Here is a 20865-nt window from a genome sequence, read left to right on the forward strand (position 1 = left end):
CCTGTACTGAGTCACTGGTTCACGTGTGTTTCTAAAGCGCTGACCCCTAGAACTAGAATTGCTGATCCAAACAAAATCTTTGCACAGTTTATGTTTTAAAATTTCCTAGTCCCCCTCTGCCAAAGTGGGCCTTGCACCACTGCCAACAAGAGATATGATCACTATTTTCAGCTTTGCTAATGTGATGCATGATGGATGAAACAACACAGATAAGATCTGAACCCCCTTGAGGACTAGTGAGTTTCATATGTTTATTCACCATTCTTGTTTCCTTTGTGAATAACAGCCATTGTTCTCATTTTTCTGTCGGATAAGCCACTTTCTGTCATTGATTGGTAGGAGCTCTTTGTATATGATGGATATTAACTGTAATATATTTAGTGCAAATATTGTCTCCAAGTCTGTCCCCCTTTTGACTTGATTTGTGGAATCTTTTCTGCACAGAACTCTGTCTCCCTCTCTTTAAATGCATTCAGGACTGTTGGCCTCCTTATTTTTGTCTTCTGACTTTTGTGCCCTGCTTAAGATTATAAAATATCCTTCTGTACTTTCTTCTACAGTTTTTACAGTTCTGAGTTGCTTAGTTGTTATCTATTTTGGTTTTGTATTTAGCTTTTTAATCCACCTGGAATGTTTTCTGTGTGGGCTCCAATCTGTTCTTAGAGATTTAAAATGAATGAGGCATCCTCTGTCTGCCTTCTGATTGACGGCCCGGCCTTGGAGGACACCATCCCAGCAAATGGGCTCCACGCTGCCTCATCCAGCAGGGTCCTCTGCTGGCGTGGGTGACTCGCCTGTGGTGTGATGACTCCCCGCAGGGCCGAGAGGGACGCCCTGGAGAGCAGCCTCTTTGAGGCCCAAGAGCTGGCATCGCAGCTGCGGGCACAGCAGGAGCAGCTGGAGGGAGAGGCCCGGAGCGCACGGCTGGCCCGGCAGGCCCTGCAAGGTGCTGCCCCGATGAGCTCCCTCTGCCCCCCTTCCCTGAGCTTGTCCCCCCATGGGCGGCTCCGGCTCACTGCACCCCAACGGGGCCAAACACGGCGGGGAGCGCACGTCTACAGTCAGCCGAGAGCCCCTGCGGCTGCTGTCTGCGACTGGCGGGCGCCCACCGGGCCTGCTGCCGCCCATGTCTCGGGATGGGCTCAGTCACAAGGCCCAGTGGCAGCCGCTGCCCACCCCCCGTGACCCCGCCTCTGCTCAGCCCACCCCAGCCGTGCGGGCTGCTATCAAGACATGTGCCTGCTGAGTGGTCGGGGGCTCTGTCCCACCGGCTTGCAGCCTCCCCAGAGCCAGGGGCCCACGGGCAGCAGGGTGCTGCGGGGCCGGGCCTCCCCGCGGGTCTGGACGTGCCTGTCCCTTGGCAGGGGAACTGGAGCAGCTACAGAGCGCCTGGGAGGCCCAGGAGACGAGGCTGCGGCAGCAGGTGGCACAGCGGGAGCGGGACGCGCAGCTGGCCCTGGAGAGCCGGGCGCTGGCCCACCGCGAGGACCTCGCGCGGCTCCAGAGGGAGAAGGTCTGCCTTCCCAGGACCCCCGCCCCCAGCTGCCCGGTCACCGCCCAGGGACGTGTCCCTGCTGTGTCCACGGAGGCAGCAAGCCCAGGAGACCAGCGGGTGGCAGGCGGGCCAGGACACCCTGGGGCTGGGCGGGAGGACCGCTCACGGCCCTCACAGAGGAGGCGCCCCGGGGTGCCGGCTGACCTGCCGCGGTCCGAGGCCCATATTCGCAGGGAGCTCTGTGCCCTCTGAGCCGTCCACTGGTCCCAGGCCGGCAGGCCCCGAGTGACACGTCCTCATACACCCTGGCAACAGGGTGCCTGGTGCTCCGAGCTCAGGAACGGCTTCTGAGCTGTGACTGGGCAGCGGGGTGGCAGATGCTGAGGCTCAGAGCCCTCCACAGCTCCTGTCGCTGCGGGAGACGGGGCCTACCGCCAGCTGGCCTGGACGCCCTCCGGGCAGCTGTCCCGCCCCAGCGTCCACGGACCTGCTCTCACTCAGGAGCACAGATGCCTGCTGCTCTCATGAGTTCTGACCTGTATGTCTTCACACCTACCCCCTCCTTCGGGCCAGGAGACCCTGAGTCTGTCTCTGACGGAAGAAAAGGAAGCAGCAGCATGCCGGCTGAAACGGGAGAAGGAGCTGGTGGCGAAGAGCGCAACCAGGAGGGAGGCGCTGAAGGAGGAAATTCAGAGCCTGAGGCGTGAGCGAGACGAGCGTCTCCTTCAGCTGGAGCATGAGAAGCAGCAGGTGACGGGGGGACCGTGGGGCGGGGGGCCCCCATCCACTCGCCGTGCCTGCCCGACCCAGTAAGAGGGCTGTGTGGGCCGCTGTGTAAGTCACTGTAATCGCAGCTCTGATCTCCCACCGCAGTCCTGGTGGACATTCACCCTCCTCTCGGTCCCTCCATCCGTCTGCCCACCCAACCATCTGTCCATCCAGCTACCTGTCCAGCCATCCATCTATGAATCCACCCACCTGTCTATCCAGACATTCACCCATCCACACACCCATCCACCCAGTCATCCATCTGCCCATTATTCCACCTGCCCACTTATAAATATATACACATATATTTATATATATACATATTATAAAAGGTCAGGTTTCATTCCAATCCCAAAGAAGGACACTGCCAAAGAATGTTCAAACTACTGCACAATTGCACTCATTTCACATTCTCACAAGATAATGCTCAAAATCCATCAAGCTAGGCTTCAATAGTACGTGAACCAAGAACTTGCAGATGTACAAGCTGGATTTAGAAAAGGCATAGGAACCAGAGATCAAATTGCCAACATCCGTTGGATCGTAGAAAAAGCAAGAGAGTTCCAGAAAAACATCTACTTCTGCTCCATTGACTATGCTAAAGCCTTTGACTGTGGATCACAACCACTGTGGAAAATTCTTCAACAGATGGGGATACCAGACCACCTTACCTGGCTCCTGAGAAACCTGTATGCAGGTCAAGAAGCAACAGTTCGAACCAGACATGGAACAACAGACTGGGTCAAAATTGGGAAAGGAGTATGTCAAGGGTGTATATTGTCATCCTGCTTATTTAATTTATATGCAGAGTACATCACGAGAAACGCTGGGCTGGATGAAGCACAAGCTGGAATCAAGATTGCCAAGAGAAATATCAATAATCTCAGATATACAAATGATACCACCCTTATGGCAGAAAGTGAAAAGAAACAAAAGAGCCTCTGGATGAAAGTGAAAGAGGAGCATGAAGAAACTGGCTTAAAACTCAACATTCAAAAAATTAAGATCACGGCATCAGGTCCCATCACTTCATGGCAAATAGATGGAGAAAAACTGGAAACAGTGACAGACTTTATTTTCTTGGGCTCCAAGATCACTGCAGATGGTGACTGCAGCCATGAAATTCAAAGATGCTTGCTCCTTGGAAGAAAAGTTATGATGAACCTAGACAGCATATTAAAAAGCAGAGACATTACTTTGGTGACAAAAGTCCATCTAGCCAAAGCTATGGCTTTTTCCAGTAGTCATGCTCAGATGTGAGAGTTGGACCATGAGGAAGGTTGAGTGCCAAAGAATTGATGCTTTTGAATTGTGGTGCTGGAGAAGACTCTTGAGGGTCTCTTGGACTGCAAGGAGATCAAACCAATCAATCCTAAAGGAAATCAACCCTGAATATTCATTGGAAGGACTGATACTGAAGCTGAAGTTCCAGTACTTTGGCCACTTGATGCAAAGAGCCAACTCATTGGAAAAGACCCTGATTCTGGGAAAGGTTGAAGGCAGGGGCAGAAGAGGGCAACAGAGGATGAGATGGTTGGATGGCATCACCAACTCAATGGACATGAGTTGAGCAAACTCCAGGAGATAGTGAATGACAGGGAAGCCTGGCAGGCTAGAGTTCATGGGGTCACAAGGAGTGGGACACAACTTAGTGACTGAACAACAACAGCATTTACACATTTATGCACGCACTGTGTTTCCATTCACACATCCATGTCCATGCCACACATCCATGTTGTCCATCATCCATCTATCTACTTGAATGTTTATTCTTTATTCACAAACCCAGCTGTCTACCCACATATCTGGTCATCTATTAACACACCCAATTGTCTATCCACACACTTGACCATAAATCTATCCATCAATTTGCTTAAATACCTGTCTAGCTATCCACGCACATGACCATCAGGACTATCCATCCGCTCATTCAGCTACCCATGTACTCACTCACTCAACTACTCATCCATCAGTCACTTGCAGACCCTTCCCTCTGTCCGCACACTCAGCTGCCCATCCACATCCATGCACTGTCCATCCGTGCGTCTGGTTATCCTTCCATCCCTCTGATCAGCCAGCCAGTCATCTGTCAGTGTGTTCACCCATCAGCCAACCATCCAAACAGCCTCTAATCAGATACTGGGCATGTGAAAGCTACCCACTGAGTCCAGGCTCTTCCAGTATTCCATGCCATCCTGAAGCACGCACTGCTGAGTGGGTGGAATAGACAAGTGAATACCTACACGTGGGTTATCGCACTGTGGCAGGCCTCTCAGGTGTTAGTACAAAATGCAAATTGCGATGGAAGAGTCGCAGTGGCAGGAATAACCAAGGTTTATTGTCAGACTCTTCTGCATGGCTGGTTTCATCCTCACAATACTGTGAGGGACACCCTCTTACGGGGCCCCCTTGACTGGTGGGAAACAGATTCGCGGACGGTGAATAACTTGCCCGGAGTGGCTCCGTGCACCTGCTGGGCACCAAGGCCCACGTCCACCGCTGTTCTGCTCTCCTGCATCCTGGGAGGGAGGAAGCAAGGGTTTGCTGGGCAGCAGCATTTCAAGGGTGAGGGGTAAAGGAAGACCTGGAGGCATCCTACAAACGTCCAGGGATGGTGTGAGATTCTGGGCAAGCCCCTCAGCTTCGGCTGCCCCCGAGTGGCCGGCGGAACTCCAGGAAGCACAACTCTTGCAGTTAGTTTTGCGTAAAAGTCACAGGTCAGGACGAGTCTGGTGGAGAGACCCAGGGAAGGGCCGTCTCTCGGCAGAGTCAGCACAGGTCACCTGCTGGCAAATCAAGATGTTTAACCCGGCAAGTTCAGGGTTCTGTTGGGGTTGCCTTGCCTGCGTGTGATCAGCTACACCCAAGGCCCAGCTTCCTCCTGAGCTGGGCGGTGGGGTAGGGGAGCCTCTCTGCATCCTCCCCATCACCTTGTGAGCACAAGCTCAGGTGCGGTCTCAGGGCGGGCGCATAACGGACGCCCCTCCCTCGGGCTGCTTCAGGGGTTTCCAGGCTCCCCTGGGACCCGGGGCCAAAGGCAGACACACTCCTTGTTACAGAAGTTCCTCCGGGAGACGGCTGTGCGCAGACCGGCATGTGGGCATCGACATCGCCGTGCCCGCCTCTGTGGCACAGGCAGCGCCCCGGGCCTTTCTCTTCACAGGACCGCCGACCAGACGGGTCCTTCCACACTGAGCTCTGGGCCAAGTGGTCCTTTTTTTTTTTAACACCAAAAGCACTTTGCATTGGGATGTAGCTGATTAACAGTGTTGTAGTTTCCAGTGAGTAGCACAGGGACTCAGTCATACATATACATGTATCCATACTCCCCGAGAGCCCCTCCCACCGGATGGACCTTTTCCACAGCTGATGTCACCCCGGGGGGCACAGGGACCCCCCCTTCCGTCTGCTGGCCTCCCGTGATGGGAGTTCTGTGGCTATTATCAGTAATGTTAGAAATAATCACTGGAGACCCCGGAAGCAGGGCATCCCACCCACACTCATACACGCACACCTCCAGGCTGCCCTCCCATGCCATCCTGAAGCACGCATTGTTGAGTGACTGGAACAGATAAGTAAACAGCTACATGTGGGTTATCACACTGTGACAGGACTCTCAGGGGTCCCCATGGGTCTGGTGTGGGGGGAGGCGTGTCTGTGAGCCACTCCGAGTGCCCCCTCCCACCTGGCGACAGAGCAGGGCCCTCCCACCTTGGGGCCAATGGGTGTGACGCGGAACCCCTGGGGGCCCTTGCACACCCCTCACCTTCAGTGACGCAGAGTGTTTGGGGAGGTCAAGACCTGCCCGTGGTTCCTGCTCTGTGCCAGGGGTGGGTGTGGGGCTCCAGGGAGGAGGTGGTCCATGAAGCCCCCTGACCTACGCTGGGGAAGAGCAGGTACTGGGCAGGTGCCGGTGGGGGGGGTACCCTGGGCGGGGACGGGAGCGGGGAGCAGGCGGGACCCGCCTCCTCGGGACTCAGCTGCCTCCGAGGGGCTCCCTGCTCCTAGAGCCCGTTGTCCTGGTGTCGGGGCCGTGACTCCCAGCGCCCCGCTGAGCCTCTTGTCAGAGCCCCCAGCCTGCTCAGGAGTGCCCCCCGTGTCACGCAGGCCCTGCTTGTGCGGGACGCGGAGCTGAGCCGGCTGCGGGGGGAGCTGCAGCTGGTGCGGCAGGAGGCCCAGGGCCAGCAGGAACGAGCCGAGGTGAGCCCTTCCCGGCCAGAGCCGGACGCCTGGGCTGGCTGCCCACACGGCCCAGCAGGCGCAGCGGACCCCAGAGGCACCCCCTCCCTGCCTGATCCCGGGGGGTCTCCCCTCCACCCCACCACACCTGCCTGAACCTCAGTTTCCCCCAGATGACTCAGGCTCCCTGCTGGGGGGGACAGGGTCTCCATGGGACGAAAGGTGACAGAGCGGGATGGGTGGGGGGGGTGCAAGGAGGGGAGGATGGGCAGGCCACATGCCCTTGCAAAAGCCACAGAGGTGAGGACCTGGCACCAGCAAGAGAGGGGGCAGAGCCCGGGTCTGCACCTCCAGCGCCCCTGGCGTGGTGAGACGCAGCTGCCGGAGGCTCAGAGGCCTCAGCTGACTCTCTGGGGAGTCCCCTCCCCGAGGAGAAGCGCAGCTGGGGAGGCCGCGTTGGACCTGAGGCAGAGACTGCCCGGAAAAGACCTGGTGGAGAATTCTGAGCAGGGCAGGAGGGGAGCATCCAAGGGGCCAGGAGACCCCAGCAGGCCCTGCCCGCCTGGGCCAGCGGACGGAGGCCCACAGGGCATGGAGGCCACTGCGGGCAGCCAGCTGGCCACCTGGGGCCCCAGCTCCTCCTCAGGAGCCCATGTCTGGGGGCAGGGCAGGCAACAGCAACCAAGACTCTGGGGAGTGAGGTGGGCCCCTGGGCCCTATGCCCCCAGCCTGTGGGCCCATTTATGGAGTGTGGGTGCTGCTCTGGAGGGGGGCAGAGCCAGGTGGCAGGACACGGGGGAGGGCTCAGGGCAGCTGGTGCAGTCAGGCAGGACCCCGGGGTGCTGGCGGGGAGCAGACAGGAGGGGTGGGGGTGACGGCTCAGGGCAGGGTTCAGGTTGGGGGCAGGGCTGGTCAGGGTGAGGCTGCCCGGCCGCCCGCTGCCCTCAGCGCCCTCACTTGGCGCAGCCAGGCCGGTGCCCTGTCCCCTCTGCTCCTGCCTCTGTCCTCCTGGCTGGGCCACCTGCCCGCCCCACTGGTGCCCGGCGTGCCCCTAGCCCCAGGGGCGCAGGCTTAGATGCTCCCCTGTTGGTGAACGACTCAGTGAATCCAAGAACGAGTGAGCTGCAGGGTTAGGCCCAGAGCTGACCCCGCAAGCAGGGCCGTGCTCGGTGCCTGCTCATGAGAGGCCGAGTGGGCGTGCCTCCAGACCGAGGGCTGGCCACCCAGACCACAGGACCTGGAGAGGCCATGCAGTTTGCGCCAACCTACCAGACAGCGGGGGGGAGGGGTGCTGGGCAGGGGGAGGGGCACTGGGTGGGGGAGGGGCGCTGGGCAGGGGGAGGGGCGCTGGGCAGGGGAGGGGCACTGGGTGGGGGGCACTGGGTGGAGGGAGGGGCACTAGGCAGGGGGCACTGTGGCAGGGGGAGGGGCACTGCGGCAGGGAGGGGTGGCTGGGCAGGAAAGGGGCACTGGGTGGGGGCACTGTGTGGAGGGAGGGGCACTGGGCAGGGGGAGGGCGCTGGAGTGGGGAGGGGCGCTGCGGTGGAGGGGGGGTGCTGGGTGGGGGAGGCGCTGGGCGGGCGTAGTGGGCGCTGGTCAGGGGAGGGGCACTGTGGTGGGGGCACTGAGGTGGAGCGGAGGGTGCTGGGTGGGGGAGGGGCGCGGGTGAGGGGCGCTGGGTGGGGGAGGGGCACTGGGCAGGGAGGGCACTGTGTGGGGGGGCACTGGGTGGAGGGAGGGGCGCTGGGTGGGGGAGGGGCACTGTGTGGGGGGGCACTGGGTGGAGGGAGGGGCGCTGGGTGGGGGAGGGGCGCTGGGTGGGGGAGGGGCACTGGGCAGGGGAGGGGCACTGTGTGGGGGGGCACTGGGTGGAGGGAGGGGCGCTGGGCAGGGGGAGGGGCGCTGGGCAGGGGAGGGGCACTGTGGGGGGGGCACTGGGTGAAGGGAGAGGCACTGGGTGGGGGGAGGGGCACTGGGCGGGGAGGGCACCGGGTAGGGAGGGGTGGAGGGGTGCAGGGGCCCCGCGGGGTGGAGGGGAGAGAGGCACTGAGAGGGAGGAGGAGTGTTGCAATCAGGAGCTGGCTGCCATGGTGTTTCTTCACCCCCTGCTGCCTGACGCAGGACCCGGCTCCCCGGGTCACTGAGCAGAGCCGCTCCCGGCACCCGGGACAGTCTTGCCCAAGAGCATCCCTCCTGGGAGCCCCCGCCCGGCTTGGCCCCACCCCCGAGGCCAGATGGCCCTTCCGTGGGCACAGCCGGGAGGGCTGTAGAAGCCCCTTGGGGTTGGGGGCCTCATTTCCCAGACCTCTGCCCAGTTGCTCCTTCCGACCACCCTGTGGTCAGGGGACCAGGAAAGACCCCCAAGACCCAGGAGCTGAAGCCCCAGCTGGCAGGGTCCCCCGGGAGCCTTCCCTCGAGCTGACCCGGGTCGGGGCGCCTGCCAGCCTAGCTCTTCTGGGCGCTCATAAAAGGTTCTTTCGCCACCTTGGCCTGGAAATTAAAACCCACTTGGGGGGAGGGTGGGAAGAAGAGCAGCCAAGGAACACCAGTTGTGGGTGACCTGCGAGCAGCCCCCCAAGCATGGAGGGGCTCCCGGCCCCGCCCTGTGGCCCACCACTGCAGGGGCCACCCCGGCCCACCGGGCAACACCACGCCCTCGCCACAGCCTCCCTGGGGCCACCTTGGGGGCACAGCCAGACCTGACCATCCAAGGCGCACTTGTCAGGGCAGAGGGGCAGCTGGGGGTACAGGCGGCACCAGCGCGGCTCCTTCCCTGAGGGCGGGGGCACGGTCTGATGGAGCATCCCTCACCAGCGGCCTGCAGATCCAGGGGCCCTGGGGGTCACCCCCCGAGCCCCAGGTGGGAGAGGCTGGGCTGGGCCGGGGCTCAGGGTGAGCAGGCGGCGTCCCGTGCACAACAGGAGGGGCTTCGAGCAGCGGGGTGCTGCTGCTCCGGGGGCCCCTTGGTCAGCAGAGGGAGTGCCCTGGACTGGTACCGCGGGAGAGCAGAGTCAGGCCAAGCTGGGTCCTTCCCAGAGGGTGTCCGAGCTCGGGGCCCGGCCACAGGGTCTGAACCAGGATGACCCTGCCCAAGGGCTGCAGGCAGGTCCCCCGACCCCTCCCAGGCGTGTGGTCTGTACTTACACACTTAGAGCCGGGGAGGCGCTGGGTGTCCCCCATGCCATGGCCTGCTTAGAAGTTCCGGAGCGGTCAGCTCTTCCCTGGGAAGCTCCCCGTGGGGCCTCTGTCCCCTGCGCCCCAGCACCCTTCACCGCTGTGACCCCTCAGGACCCAGCATCCAGTCAGCCAGAGCGGCAGGCCTGCCTCGTGGGGTCTGAGTGAGCCATCCAGCTGGCCCAGGACGGCATGAGGCTGCCCGTGGGGGCCCGAGCAGACGGCCCGCTACCCCCACCTGGGGCGGCCCCTTGACCCCACGCTGCTTGCTGCACCCCCAGGCCACCGTCAGCGCTGTGGCCGCAGAGCTGAAGGCCCTGCAGGCCCAGTTTGAGGATGCCATCTCTGCCCACCAGACAGAGGCCAGGGTCCTGCGTGAGACACTCCGGGCGCAGGCGGCCCAGCGGAGCAGCGCAGGGAGAGAGGTGAGGGGCAGCACCGGGGCTCCCGGGGGCAGGCAGGGACCCCAGTCAGGGGCCGCCATCCAACCAGCCGCGGGGAGAGCCTGCGCGAGGCGGCGCTGCCCACCCCGGACACGGTCCCGGGGTCAGGGTTAGAGGTGTGCTTGGGGGCAGCCGTGTTCGGGCCCGCCAAGGCCCTGAGGCCAGCTCTGAGCTCCAGGAGCCGGGTGAGGTGTCCTGGGGGGGGGGCCCGGCCAGGAGAGGCCCCAGGCAGGCGAGAGGGCGGGTGAGCAGGCTCAGCAGGCAGAGCAGGGAGGTGTTGACGAAGGGGCTCTGACAGGCCTGGGGACGCCTGGAGGGGGGAGGGCAGGAGGGCACGGGGCGGGGAGGGGCCATGGGGCCCGCGACCTCGTGCACTCCCGGGCCGGGTGCCAAGGCTGGCAGGGGCGCAGCGAGCGCAGAGAGGGGCTGGGCCCACCCCCAGCACCCCGAGTGGGGCCGCCAGAGGAAGAGAGCGTGATTTAACATGACAGCCTGTTTACTTTGGCCCCAAAGAGAAAGGTCTCTTTTCAACAGATTTCGAAGTCAGGCCTGGTCAGCGACCACACGGGGAAGCAGAGTGAGGCTTTAACACGGGGGGCAGCAGGGGGAGGAGCCGGGGAGGCTGGGCACGTCGTGCTGGGGGTAAAGGGGGAGAGCACAGCCTCGTGGGAAGTTCGGGTTCCCTGATCGCCACCCCCAGAAAGGAGAGGGGCCCCAGGAAGGGGCTGGGGTGATGGGGAAGCTGAAGTGGGTAAGGGGAGCAAGGGGAACAATGGCAGAGAGGGAGCCTGGAGAGCCCTCCCAGGCGCCAGGCTGGCCCAGAGTCACCATGGAAACCATAGCATTTCACAGCCTTTAAACTGGAGGGACATCCAGCCCTCTGGCAGCCCTGCCTGAGGTCCACACGTGTGTGCATGTGTACATGTGTGTGCATATGTGTGTGCATGCATGTGTGCATGCTTGTGTGTGCATGCATCCACCACACAGCTCATATGCAGTGCACACACCTCCATGCATGTAAAGACCACGCTCCCATGCAGAGAAACAGTGATAGCACACACACATGCACTCACATATGCAAACACATGTGGACGCCACACGTGCAGCAAGCAGCGCACATGACTCCATGCACACTCGCATGCACATGCATCATGCATGTGGGTGAACATGAGCACACATGTGGGTAAACATGAGCACGCGTGTCTGCACATAGATGTGTGTGGATGCACACACCACATGCTTGCACATGCTACGTGCATACATGCACGTGTACTCACACGCAGGACCGGGGCCCGCACAGCCCCTCCCCTGCTTTCCCGACTCCATGCGGAGCCCTCGGGTCACCTCCCTGCAGGAGATTTCAAAAGAGGCTGTTTATACAATTTCTAGTAAAGAAATAATTATTATAATCACATTAAGCGATTTGGCTGTAAAATTCCTGTAAAAGGGATGGTTGTTCTCACGAGGCGGGGGGAGGGGGGTCCCCCGCGTTTGTTTTGCTTGTTTTCATCTCCTCAGCCCTGGGAAATGAAAACAGCTTTTTATGATGGATAGGCCCTCTCGCTGGTCCTTGACCTTCAGGGTGGATTTCTGCTGAGCTCGGCGGAAAACGCTGCTCACGGTTGTGGCTCCCACATGTGGGGGGTGGGAGGGGAGAGGAGAGCGGCCCTTCCCAAAAACAGAACAACAAGAACCATGGGCAGACGCGGGAGCCACGGCCAGAGACCCAGAGAGTGCCCCACTGCAGCAGCCACAGAGTGGGGCTCGCTTCTGGCAAGCCAGCGCCTGACGCCACTCAGTTCGTGTGGTTCCCCTAGAGGCTTCCTCCATCTCTTCCTGCAGGGGCTGGGGGACACGCCGTCTCCAGGGTTCCCTGGTCAGAGGGGAGACCTGAGGTCCTGACCGAGCCTCGGCGAGCCCCCACCCCACAGTCCCTGCATCCAGGATGGTCTGCCCCTTCCCGGGGTCTGCACTCCCCTCCAGCGCCCCCCAGCAGGGGCTGAGCCTAGGGTTCTGCAGGCAACCTGTGTCCCAGGGCAGTTAGGGCCGCTGATACCCACCCATGGTTCAGCTGAGCTCTCAGACTCCCAAAACCACTGACTCCCCAGGCCCTGCCTGGAAGCTGTGGGTGAGGAGGTCCCGGTTACGGGGTGACACAGACACCAGACCCAGCGTGGCGGGGGCCCTCCTCCGGGGCCAGCACAGGTCTGGCAGGGGACAAGGGCACACCTGCCCCTTCTCCCCGCCTGGCTCGGCGCACAGAGGCCCAGAGCAGCCTGAGGTCCCCACTTGCTCCACAGTCTTCCCTGGGGTTGAGGCCCTCCATGCCAGGGCAGGCCCCGACACCTGCTCCTGTGACGGCAACAGCCTGGCCCTGGCGGCTCTGCCGCAGCCGGAGGGTCATCAGGGAGCCTGCCCGAGACAGCCCTCCCTGCGCCCCGTCCTTCCACGGTCCCGTCCCTCCACTCCCCCTTCACCAAGTGGGAGCTGAGGCCGCAGGCAGGGGGCAGCGTTCCGGAGCCCGGGGCACGAGGCGTCTGTCCGCACCGGGGCGGGCAGGCCAGGGCCCCACATCCTCACTGGACAGCAGGTGGGGACAGTGTAGCCGGTGGGCAGAGCTATGTCCCTCACAGGCCCTGCTGACCAGTGACCACGTCCCAGGTGTGCGGGGAGGGAGCCCAGTGTCGCTCCAGGGTCAGAAAGGGTTGGGGTGTTCTCTGCCAGGGTCATGGACGGGCCCCAGGAGCTGCCCTGCAGCCTCACTGGGCCGGGCAAAGCCAGGCCTCCTGCTTCTCCTTCAAGGCTGGAGGACCCGAGGCCGAGGACACTGCTGCGGCTGGAGCCCGGCCCGTAGCCCTCCGCTGCCCCTAGAGCCACCCGCTCCCCCTCAGGCTGAGACTCTGCGGGTGCAACTGGACGAGGCCCGCGAGGTGCTGGCTGCACTGCGCCGGGAGCTGCAGGGCAGTGAGGAGGCCCGGGAGGGGTTGCAAAGGGAGGCCCAGGATGCCCGCCGGGCGCTGGCTGACGCAGCCCGCGAGAAGGACGCACTGAGGGATTCCAACACCGAGCTGCGGGCCGCCATCCACCGGGCCGAGCAGGAGAAGGCCAGGTAGGGTGGCCCCCAGGAGCAGCTCCCACCAGCCTGGCCAGGTTAGGCCCCGGGGGCAGGGCAGGTGGGACACAGGGCGTCCTACTGGGCGGGGCCCAACGATGGTGCAGAGCACCCACGAGGCAGGCCCGGGGTGCCAGCTGCCCACCCAGACAGTCCACAGTGCAGGCCTGGGATGGGGAGGCTGGGACGCCCCGGGCCTGTCCTCACCCTCGAGAAGTTCTGTCCAATAGACGAGATAGACCCTGAGCGGCCGGAAGGAGACAGCCCAGGGCTGGGGAGTGAAGGAGGGCCCTCAGGGGCAGGATGGCCGGCGGGCCTTCACAGGGAGTCTCAGAGGGGCCACAGGGACCGGGAGGGGCTGGGGAGGGGGTGTTGAGGCCTGGGGAAAGGGGGCTGAGACCTGGGGAGGGGGCTGAGACCTGGGGAGAGGGGGCTGAGACCCGGGGAGAGGGGGCTGAGACCTGGGGAGGGCACTGAGACCTGGGGAGAGGGGTCTGAGACCTGGGGAGAGGTGGGGCTGAGACCTGGGGAGGGGGCTGAGACCTGGGGAGGGGGCTGAGACCTGGGGAGGGGGGCTGAGACCTGGAGAGGGGGCTGAGACCCGACCTTGGCCATGGTGAGTGGCCCAGCCATGGCAGAGTCCCACCCAGACAGAGCGTGCCTGCAGAGGCTGGGCTTCAGGAGCCTAGGATTGCAGGTGGGGAGATGGAGGCCTGCTGGTCACCAGGACAGTCCCCTGGGGTGCCAGAACCCCTCCCCAGGCTGAGCCCACGCACGCCCCTCCGCTCAGCTTCAAGCGCTCCACGGAGGAGAGGGAGCAGAAGGTCCTGGTCCTGGAGAAGGCCTGGGCAGCAGCCCAGAAGCAGGCAGGAGAGCTGCGGACTGGCCTGCGGGAGGCGGAGCGGGCGGCTGTGGACACCCAGCGGCAGCTCCAGGAGCTACGCAGACAGGTGAGGGTGCCACCCCGGGCCCCACCCCCAGGAGCACCCCCATCCCCATCCCCAGGCCCCCAGGGCACTGTCCCCAGGCTGGGAGCCGCAGCCGAAGTGCCCTGCTCAGACCCACGGGGTCCAGGTTGGGCCTGCCAGGGAGACACAAGGGCAAGCCCCAGACTCCCTGGCTTAAAGCAATCGCCCTGACGCCCATGAAGCCTGAGAGCCAGGAATCCAGCCAAGGGTCAGCACAGCTCTGCTCCGCAAGGACCACACCAAGGAGACCCGGCCACACGGGGCGGGGGACAGACGGTGGGCTCCCCTGACGCGCCTTCTCTGGCACCCGGTGTCTGATGCTGACTGTGGGGGTTCAGCCGGGCGGTGCCCACGCCCCCAGTGGCCTGGGCTCCTCCTGTCACGCCGCCTCCAAGCTCAGGGTGAACAGACGGGCACCGCTTCGTCCACCGGCCTTGGCTCCTGAGGCTGCAACCACTGACACAACCGCCTTGGTCTCAAGCTCACCCCATGGGGGTCCTAGAGCCCCCCTCATGTGGGAGGCCTGCCTAGCATGCACACACACTTCTTTCAGCCTTCTACAGACACGGCGGTTGGTGAAAAGCCTGCTGTAGGGACAGGCACGGGCACACTCCTTGCTCATGTGGCCTGTGCTCCAGGCATCATTCACAGCTCTGGGCTCCTCAGGATCCCGGCCCCAAGACAGGAGGTGCCAGCAGAGGCTGGGGAGTGCCTGAAGGGGTCAGCTCCTAGGGCCTATTCTCCCAGGGGCGCAGAACAGACCACAGCCCTGAGCGGGCCGTGACTCAGCCTCCCCGCGTTCCGTCTGCTGCCCGAGAGGGGGGGCCCTCTCCACAGAACATGTGAGCAGGGGCGGGGCTCAGCACCGCCCGCTGACCACCCCAGCCCCTCCTGGCACAGGGGCCCAGGCGGCCCCGTCACAGTAGCCCCTCCGTGTCCAGGTGACGACGCTGGAGGCAGAGAACCAGAGAAAGAGCCGGGAGCTGATGCGGCTGCAGATGCGGGGCGCCCAGGAGCCGAGCTGGCAGGAGGCCCTGCCACTGCAGAGGTTGGTGGCCGAGGCAGAGGCCGCCCATGAAGACTCGCAGAGGGAGGTGGGTGCCCAGCACCTAGGGCTTCCGTCTGGCCAGAGCGGGACCGTGAGGGGTGCCTGGCTGCCTCCTCCCCGGCCTGGGCACCTCCCGATGGGTGGGGGCGGCTGCGTTTATTCCCCATTTGCTCACGAGTATTCAGAGGCCCCTCACCCAACTGCGGAGGGGCACCCTGGGGGCTGGGGCACAGGTCAGACTACGGGCAGGGTCTGCGGCAGCCGACAGGGTATCCGAATCAGGAGGGACAGGGTGGATGCTGCAGAGGCGCGGCTGGGTCAGGGAGGGCCCGTCCGCCCCGGGGCTGCACCACCGAGAGGAGGGAGAGGACGGTGGCCCAGCGGGAGGTCCGTGGGGACGGGTCCTGGTTGGGGGCAGGGGGCTTGGGGGGCAGCAGTGAAGTGAGCGGGAGGAGGGGTGGCCTGGCCACTGGCCCGCGTGCACTGACGGGACAGCCTTCGGCTTGTCCCCTGTTTACCCCTTTGGGAGCCCATGGTGGGGGTCCTGGACTCAGCACCACAGCCGGTGAGCCGTGGCAGATGGGCCTGGGGCTGGCCCCACGCAGGCCCAGGAGCGGGCGGGCAGCCTTTGGCCATCGCCCTGTCTGGCCAGGGTCGTGTGGCTGCCAGCCAGGCTCTCTGCTGCCTGCCGGGACCTGCACGTGGTCCTGGGGTGCTGCCCCCACCCGGGCTCAGGGGTCCCTGCTGCCAGAAATGTGCTGGGAGGCAAGTCCAGAGTCCCCCTGCTGCTACACCCAAAGGAGGGCGTGAGGCTGAGACGCCTGGAAAGTCTCGGCAGGTCTGGAGCCCCCACACCCCTCCCACAGGTCCGGAGGCTGCGGTGGCCGCTGGCGGAGGTGGAGGCCTGGGCTGAGACCCGGGAGAAGCAGCTGGAGTGGCAGCTCTGCGAGAGCCGGGGGTCCGAGCGGGCCCTCCGGGCGGAGCTGCGCAGCGTCACCCGCAAGCTGCAGCAGGCCGACGGCGCGGCCGACAGCCTCCAGGCTGGCCCAGACGGGGCCTGCCACCGGACCCACGGCCTCGAGCAGGAGCTGGCCCAGGCCGAGGGCGCCAGGCGGGAGGCGGAGGGCCAGCGGGGCCGGCTGTCCTCTCCTGAGCCGCCCGGCCCCCCCACCAGAGGTCAGTGCCCTCCGCACCCGCCCCGTCACCCGCCTGGGGCGCCCCAGCCCCCCAGGGCTCTGCCCCGCTCCCCGTGAGTGAGGCCAGCCGCGTGAGGGGGCGGGGCGCCTGTGCGTCTGTGTCGGCGCCTCCGCTGCGCCGCCAGCGCGGCCCCAGCGCGGCCCACCGCGCCCCCACCGCCCCCTCACCGCGCTCAGCCGCCGTGGGCGTCCCCACCGCGTCCCGCCGCGCCCCTAGCGCGGCCCACCGCAGTCCACCGCGCCCCCACCGCGGCCCATCGCGGCCCAGCGGTCGCCTCTGTCCTCAGGCTCAGAGAGCCGGTTCCACTCGCCGCTCCGGAGGCCCCCACCCAGCCCTGGAGACCGCAGGGCAGAGGGGGACCCGGGCCTCCACGAGGGACGCCCTGAGGGACTTGAGGCAGAAGCCGAGGGATGCCCAGCGGGAGGGGTAAGGGGAGCAAGGAGCACACGCCCCGGGGGCCGAGGGGGATGGGAAGGCGCCGCTTACTCGGGCCGCGGGCCTTCTGTCTGTCCACCCTGGCTCTACTGAGACCCTGGCGGGACCTGGTGGGAGAAACACCACTAAACACTGGAGCCACTGGAAGCCCAGCTTGCCCCTTTTCCGGCTGCCTCTGTGCTCGGCCAGCAGCAATGCCTGTCCTCCGAGGACCCATCCCAGGGGCTGGCCAGGTCACCCCACAGTGCTCCAGTGACCTGCACTCCAGGGACCAAGCCCTGCTGCCCTGGGGACCCCCGTGAGCCCTGCCCCCAAGCAGCGGTGAGCTGCCCCACCTCCATCTGCCAGCCAGGCATGTGGACTGCCTGCACACCCACGGGCTGCCCCCAACCTTGGTCCCCCACAGGACGTCTGGTGTTCCCAGGCGGGGGGCCTGAGTGCCCGGCGGGGGAGGCCAAGAGTGAGCACACCTGGGCCCAGAGCTGCGTGGGGCAGCTGCAGAGGGCGCTGGCTGGTGGAGGAAGGGGAGCTCCTGCCTCCGCCCTGCCCCAGGTACCACGGCAAGGGTTGTCCTGGGAAACGCCAGGCTTGGGCCCTGGGGCCAGCCCCCAGAGCACACACCCGCCGAGGGCATCCAGCACTTGGCAACCGGCGGTCTTTCTCAGCCATACTTCCACATCGCAAGAGAGTCTAGTGCAGAGACCTCCAGGGCCTCCCCGCCATGGCGCCCAGCTCCTGTGGTCACGTGGCCCTTCACCCGCTAGGTCCCTGCCCTGCGTCACCCCCTCGGAGACAGGCCCCCTGCCCTGCTGGTCCCACCTCATTTCTGTACCCTCCCCACGCTGGGTCCGCTCAGGAGGCAGGCCGGGGCCTGGCACAGCGTCCGAAGGAGGGGCTCCCTGGGGCAAAGCCAGAAGGAGAGAAGGCTGGGTGGGGAAGGGTCACTTCCCCCAGGGACCCTGAGCTTCCGGGCAGGACAAGTAGAGCAGGGGACGATCAGACAGAGGCCTCTCCACCAGCTGGGTGTCGGCCACCTAGACCCACAGGGCCTCGGCCTCCTGGGCCGCGCAGGTGCCCCCCGGACCTGGGAGCCAGTCAAGCGGCCCCGCCTGCCCCCCAGGCCGGCGCCAGGTGGAGGGCGAGCCCACACAGGCCGTGCGGGCCCTGCAGGAGGAGGCGCTCCCGAGGCTGAGGCAGGGCGCCCGGCACGTGCGGCAGGCCACGAGAGGTGGAGGCTGCAGGTGGGGAGCACCCACACCCCAGGGCAGTGGGGGGACGGGGAGGCCGAGAGGGCTGCTGAGGAAGGGGAGGTTTCAGCTGCCCGTGGTCAGAGGCCACTGAGCTGGCTGAAGCAGACGGCCCCCAGGCACACTGGGCCCTGCGGAGCTAACTCCTCAGGGTTGACCCAGGCAGAGCATCTTTGAGGTGGTCCAGCCCTTACTTTACAGAGGGGAAACTGAGTCCTGAGCAGAGAGCAACTTGGTCCCCATGGCGCCGTGAGCAAGGGGCAGGGTCAGGACAGACCGCGGCCGCCCAGATCTGTGCTTTCAGGGCAGGAAGGGGTGACAGTGGCCCAGCCTAGGCGCTCTCCGCGTGTGCAGGGTCAGGGGTCAGGTTTACCACCGTGGGACCAGGTCCTGGCTGGGAGCTTGGAAGGTGCCCAGGCACTGGGGGAGGGGCTGAGAGAGCAGGGGAGGGGCCCAGGTCGTGTTCTGTTTCACAGGTATGTTCACATATATCTGTTCCATGCACATTTAAAAGCAGTTTCCTGTTTGCAGGTTACAGTTTTCAAAATGTCTCTGTTAAATTAACCTCACAAGTGTATCTTTCACATACTCTACCCACATTCTATCTCCTGAGTTTATCACAGCTGGGAATCATGTGTTGAATTTTCCCACTACAATTATTGGGAGGCAGTGTCTCCTTCTAACGGTCTTTAGTTTCTGATTTCTGTGACACGCTCTGTCTAATGTGAACTGGAGGCCTCTGTGCCCTGTTCCACACTATCTGCCTTGAATTCTACTCTGCCTGGGGCTGGCAGTGCCACCCCACCACCCCGACCTTGGACTCTGCACTTGACTCTGTGTGTATTTGGCCATCACTTCATCAGCCTCCCTTCAGTTCAGTTCAGTCACTCAGTCGTGTCCGACTCTTTGCGACCCCATGGACTGCAGCACGCCAGGCCTCCCTGTCCATCACCGACTCCCGGAGTTTACTCAGACTCATGTCCATCAACCCAGTGATGCCATCCAACCATCTCATCCTCTGTCGTCCCCTTATCCTCCTGCCTTCAGTCTTTCCCAGCATCAGGGTCTTTTCCAGTAAGTCAGCTTTTCTCATCCGGTGGCCAAAAGTATTGGAGTTTCAGCTTCAACATCAGTCCTTCCAATGAACACCCAGGACTGAGCTCCTTTAGGATGGACTGGTTGGATCTCCTTGCTGTCCAAGGGACTCTCAAGAGTCTTCTACAACACCACAGTTCAAAAGCATCAGTTCTTTGGCGCTTAGCTTTCTTTATAGTCCAATTCTCACATCCATACATGACTCCTGGAAAAACCATAGCTTTGACTAGACGGACCTTTGTTGGCAAAGTAATGTCTCTGCTTTTTAATATGCTCTCTAGGTTGGTCATAGCTTTTCTTCCAAGGAGCAAGTGTCTTTTAACTTCATGGCTGTAGTCACCATCTGCAGTGATTTTGGAGCCCCCCAAAATAAAGTCTCTCACTGTTTCCATTGCTTCCCCATCTGTTTGCCATGAAGTGATGGGATCGGATGCCACAATCTTTGTTTTTTGAATATTGAGTTTTAAGTCAACTTTTTCAGTCTCCTCTTTGACTTTCATCAAGAGGCTCTTTAGTTCTTCTTGGCTGTCTCCCATAAGGGTGGTGTCATCTGCACATCTGAGGTTATTGATATTTCTCCCAATAATCTTGATTCCAGCTTGTGCTTCCTCCAGCCAGGCATTTCGCATGATGTACTCTGCATATAAGTTAAACAAGCAGGGTGACAATATATAGCCCTGACATACTCCTTTCCCAATTTGGAACCAGTCTGTTGTTCCATGTCTGGTTCTAACTGTTGCTTCTTGACCTGCATACAGGTTTCTCAAGAGGCAGGTCAGGTGTTCTGGTATCCCCGTCTCTTGAAGAATTTAAAGCTGTGTGCTGAATGCACTCTGCTTTTCTTCCGTCGCTGACAGGACACTCACTGCCGTAACGCCCCCTTTCTGTCCTTTTACTGGGGGTCACTTGTGTGTGTTTCCCCCACCCCGATCCCCACCCCACCCCCGCCTCTTCTCCAGCGTCCGCACGCTGGCATCACACCTCCTCCCCTTCCTGGTCACCTCTTGGGGAGGGCAGCGCTGTAACTGAAGCACTTCCCCTGCTGTCCAGTGTTAAGTGTGAGGAGCATGTATGCATCTCCTGAGCTCAGGGACCCCTTGGCTGGATCCTGGGCCTCCCAGCTGCAGAGGGTCTACACCTGTGCCCCTGGGTTTACAGAACCTGCTCTGCTCCGGGCGGTTCCCACTGAAACCTCGCTGCAGCCCGCCCTGCCCTCTGGGACCCGCCCTCCTTGCTGACCTTGAACTTCACCTTCCTGTCATGGCTCCCACCATGCTTGGGGACTCAGCGTCTCAGAGAGCTCAGCCGCCCTGGCTGCTCTCCCTGCCTCCCCGCAGCCCTGGGCAAGCCTTCGTGTTTTCACTGAGGATGGTTCACTCTCTGGCTCCAGCCCTGGTCTCACCTTCTTGAGAAAGTCAGTTACCATTTTCTGACATGATTCGCATTTCTCACTTTTCAATTCAAGACCCTCAGATCAGACTCTGGGGACTGGCTGCTCTACTGAACCATAGTTGACGGCAATTCAGTTGCTAATTCTTTTTCCTTCTTTCAAGAAGGGGGTCTGGTCTTGTTCCAAGCTGGGGTAAAGAGGAACCCATCAGGGGTTTCATGTGTCTCTGCCCAGACATTTCGGGCTCAAAGGAAAGGCAGAGAGCAAGATTCCAAGGGGAGCCGTGGGGGCCATGGGGAGATGTAGGAGAGCCA

The 20865-nt window shown here is 62.6% G+C and overlaps 1 protein-coding gene across 1 annotated transcript in view; it reads left to right on the plus strand.

The window, feature by feature from the left end:
- The window catches only part of CROCC2 (ciliary rootlet coiled-coil, rootletin family member 2), a 44834-nt gene extending 25790 nt beyond the window's left edge, over positions 1-19044 (plus strand). Inside the window, 13 exon segments of the mRNA XM_043449610.1 lie at positions 819-946; positions 1365-1513; positions 2069-2245; positions 6371-6463; positions 9898-10041; positions 12951-13168; positions 13962-14121; positions 15081-15233; positions 16054-16442; positions 16445-16810; positions 17136-17140; positions 17226-17371; positions 17858-19044. Of these exon segments, the coding sequence (XP_043305545.1) occupies positions 819-946; positions 1365-1513; positions 2069-2245; positions 6371-6463; positions 9898-10041; positions 12951-13168; positions 13962-14121; positions 15081-15233; positions 16054-16442; positions 16445-16810; positions 17136-17140; positions 17226-17371; positions 17858-18160 (2431 nt within the window). The 3' untranslated portion in view covers positions 18161-19044.
- Positions 19045-20865: the final 1821 nt, after the last annotated feature.

This window comes from Cervus canadensis, chromosome 2 (genome assembly GCF_019320065.1).
Source record: "Cervus canadensis isolate Bull #8, Minnesota chromosome 2, ASM1932006v1, whole genome shotgun sequence".
NCBI classification, from domain to species: domain Eukaryota; kingdom Metazoa; phylum Chordata; class Mammalia; order Artiodactyla; family Cervidae; genus Cervus; species Cervus canadensis.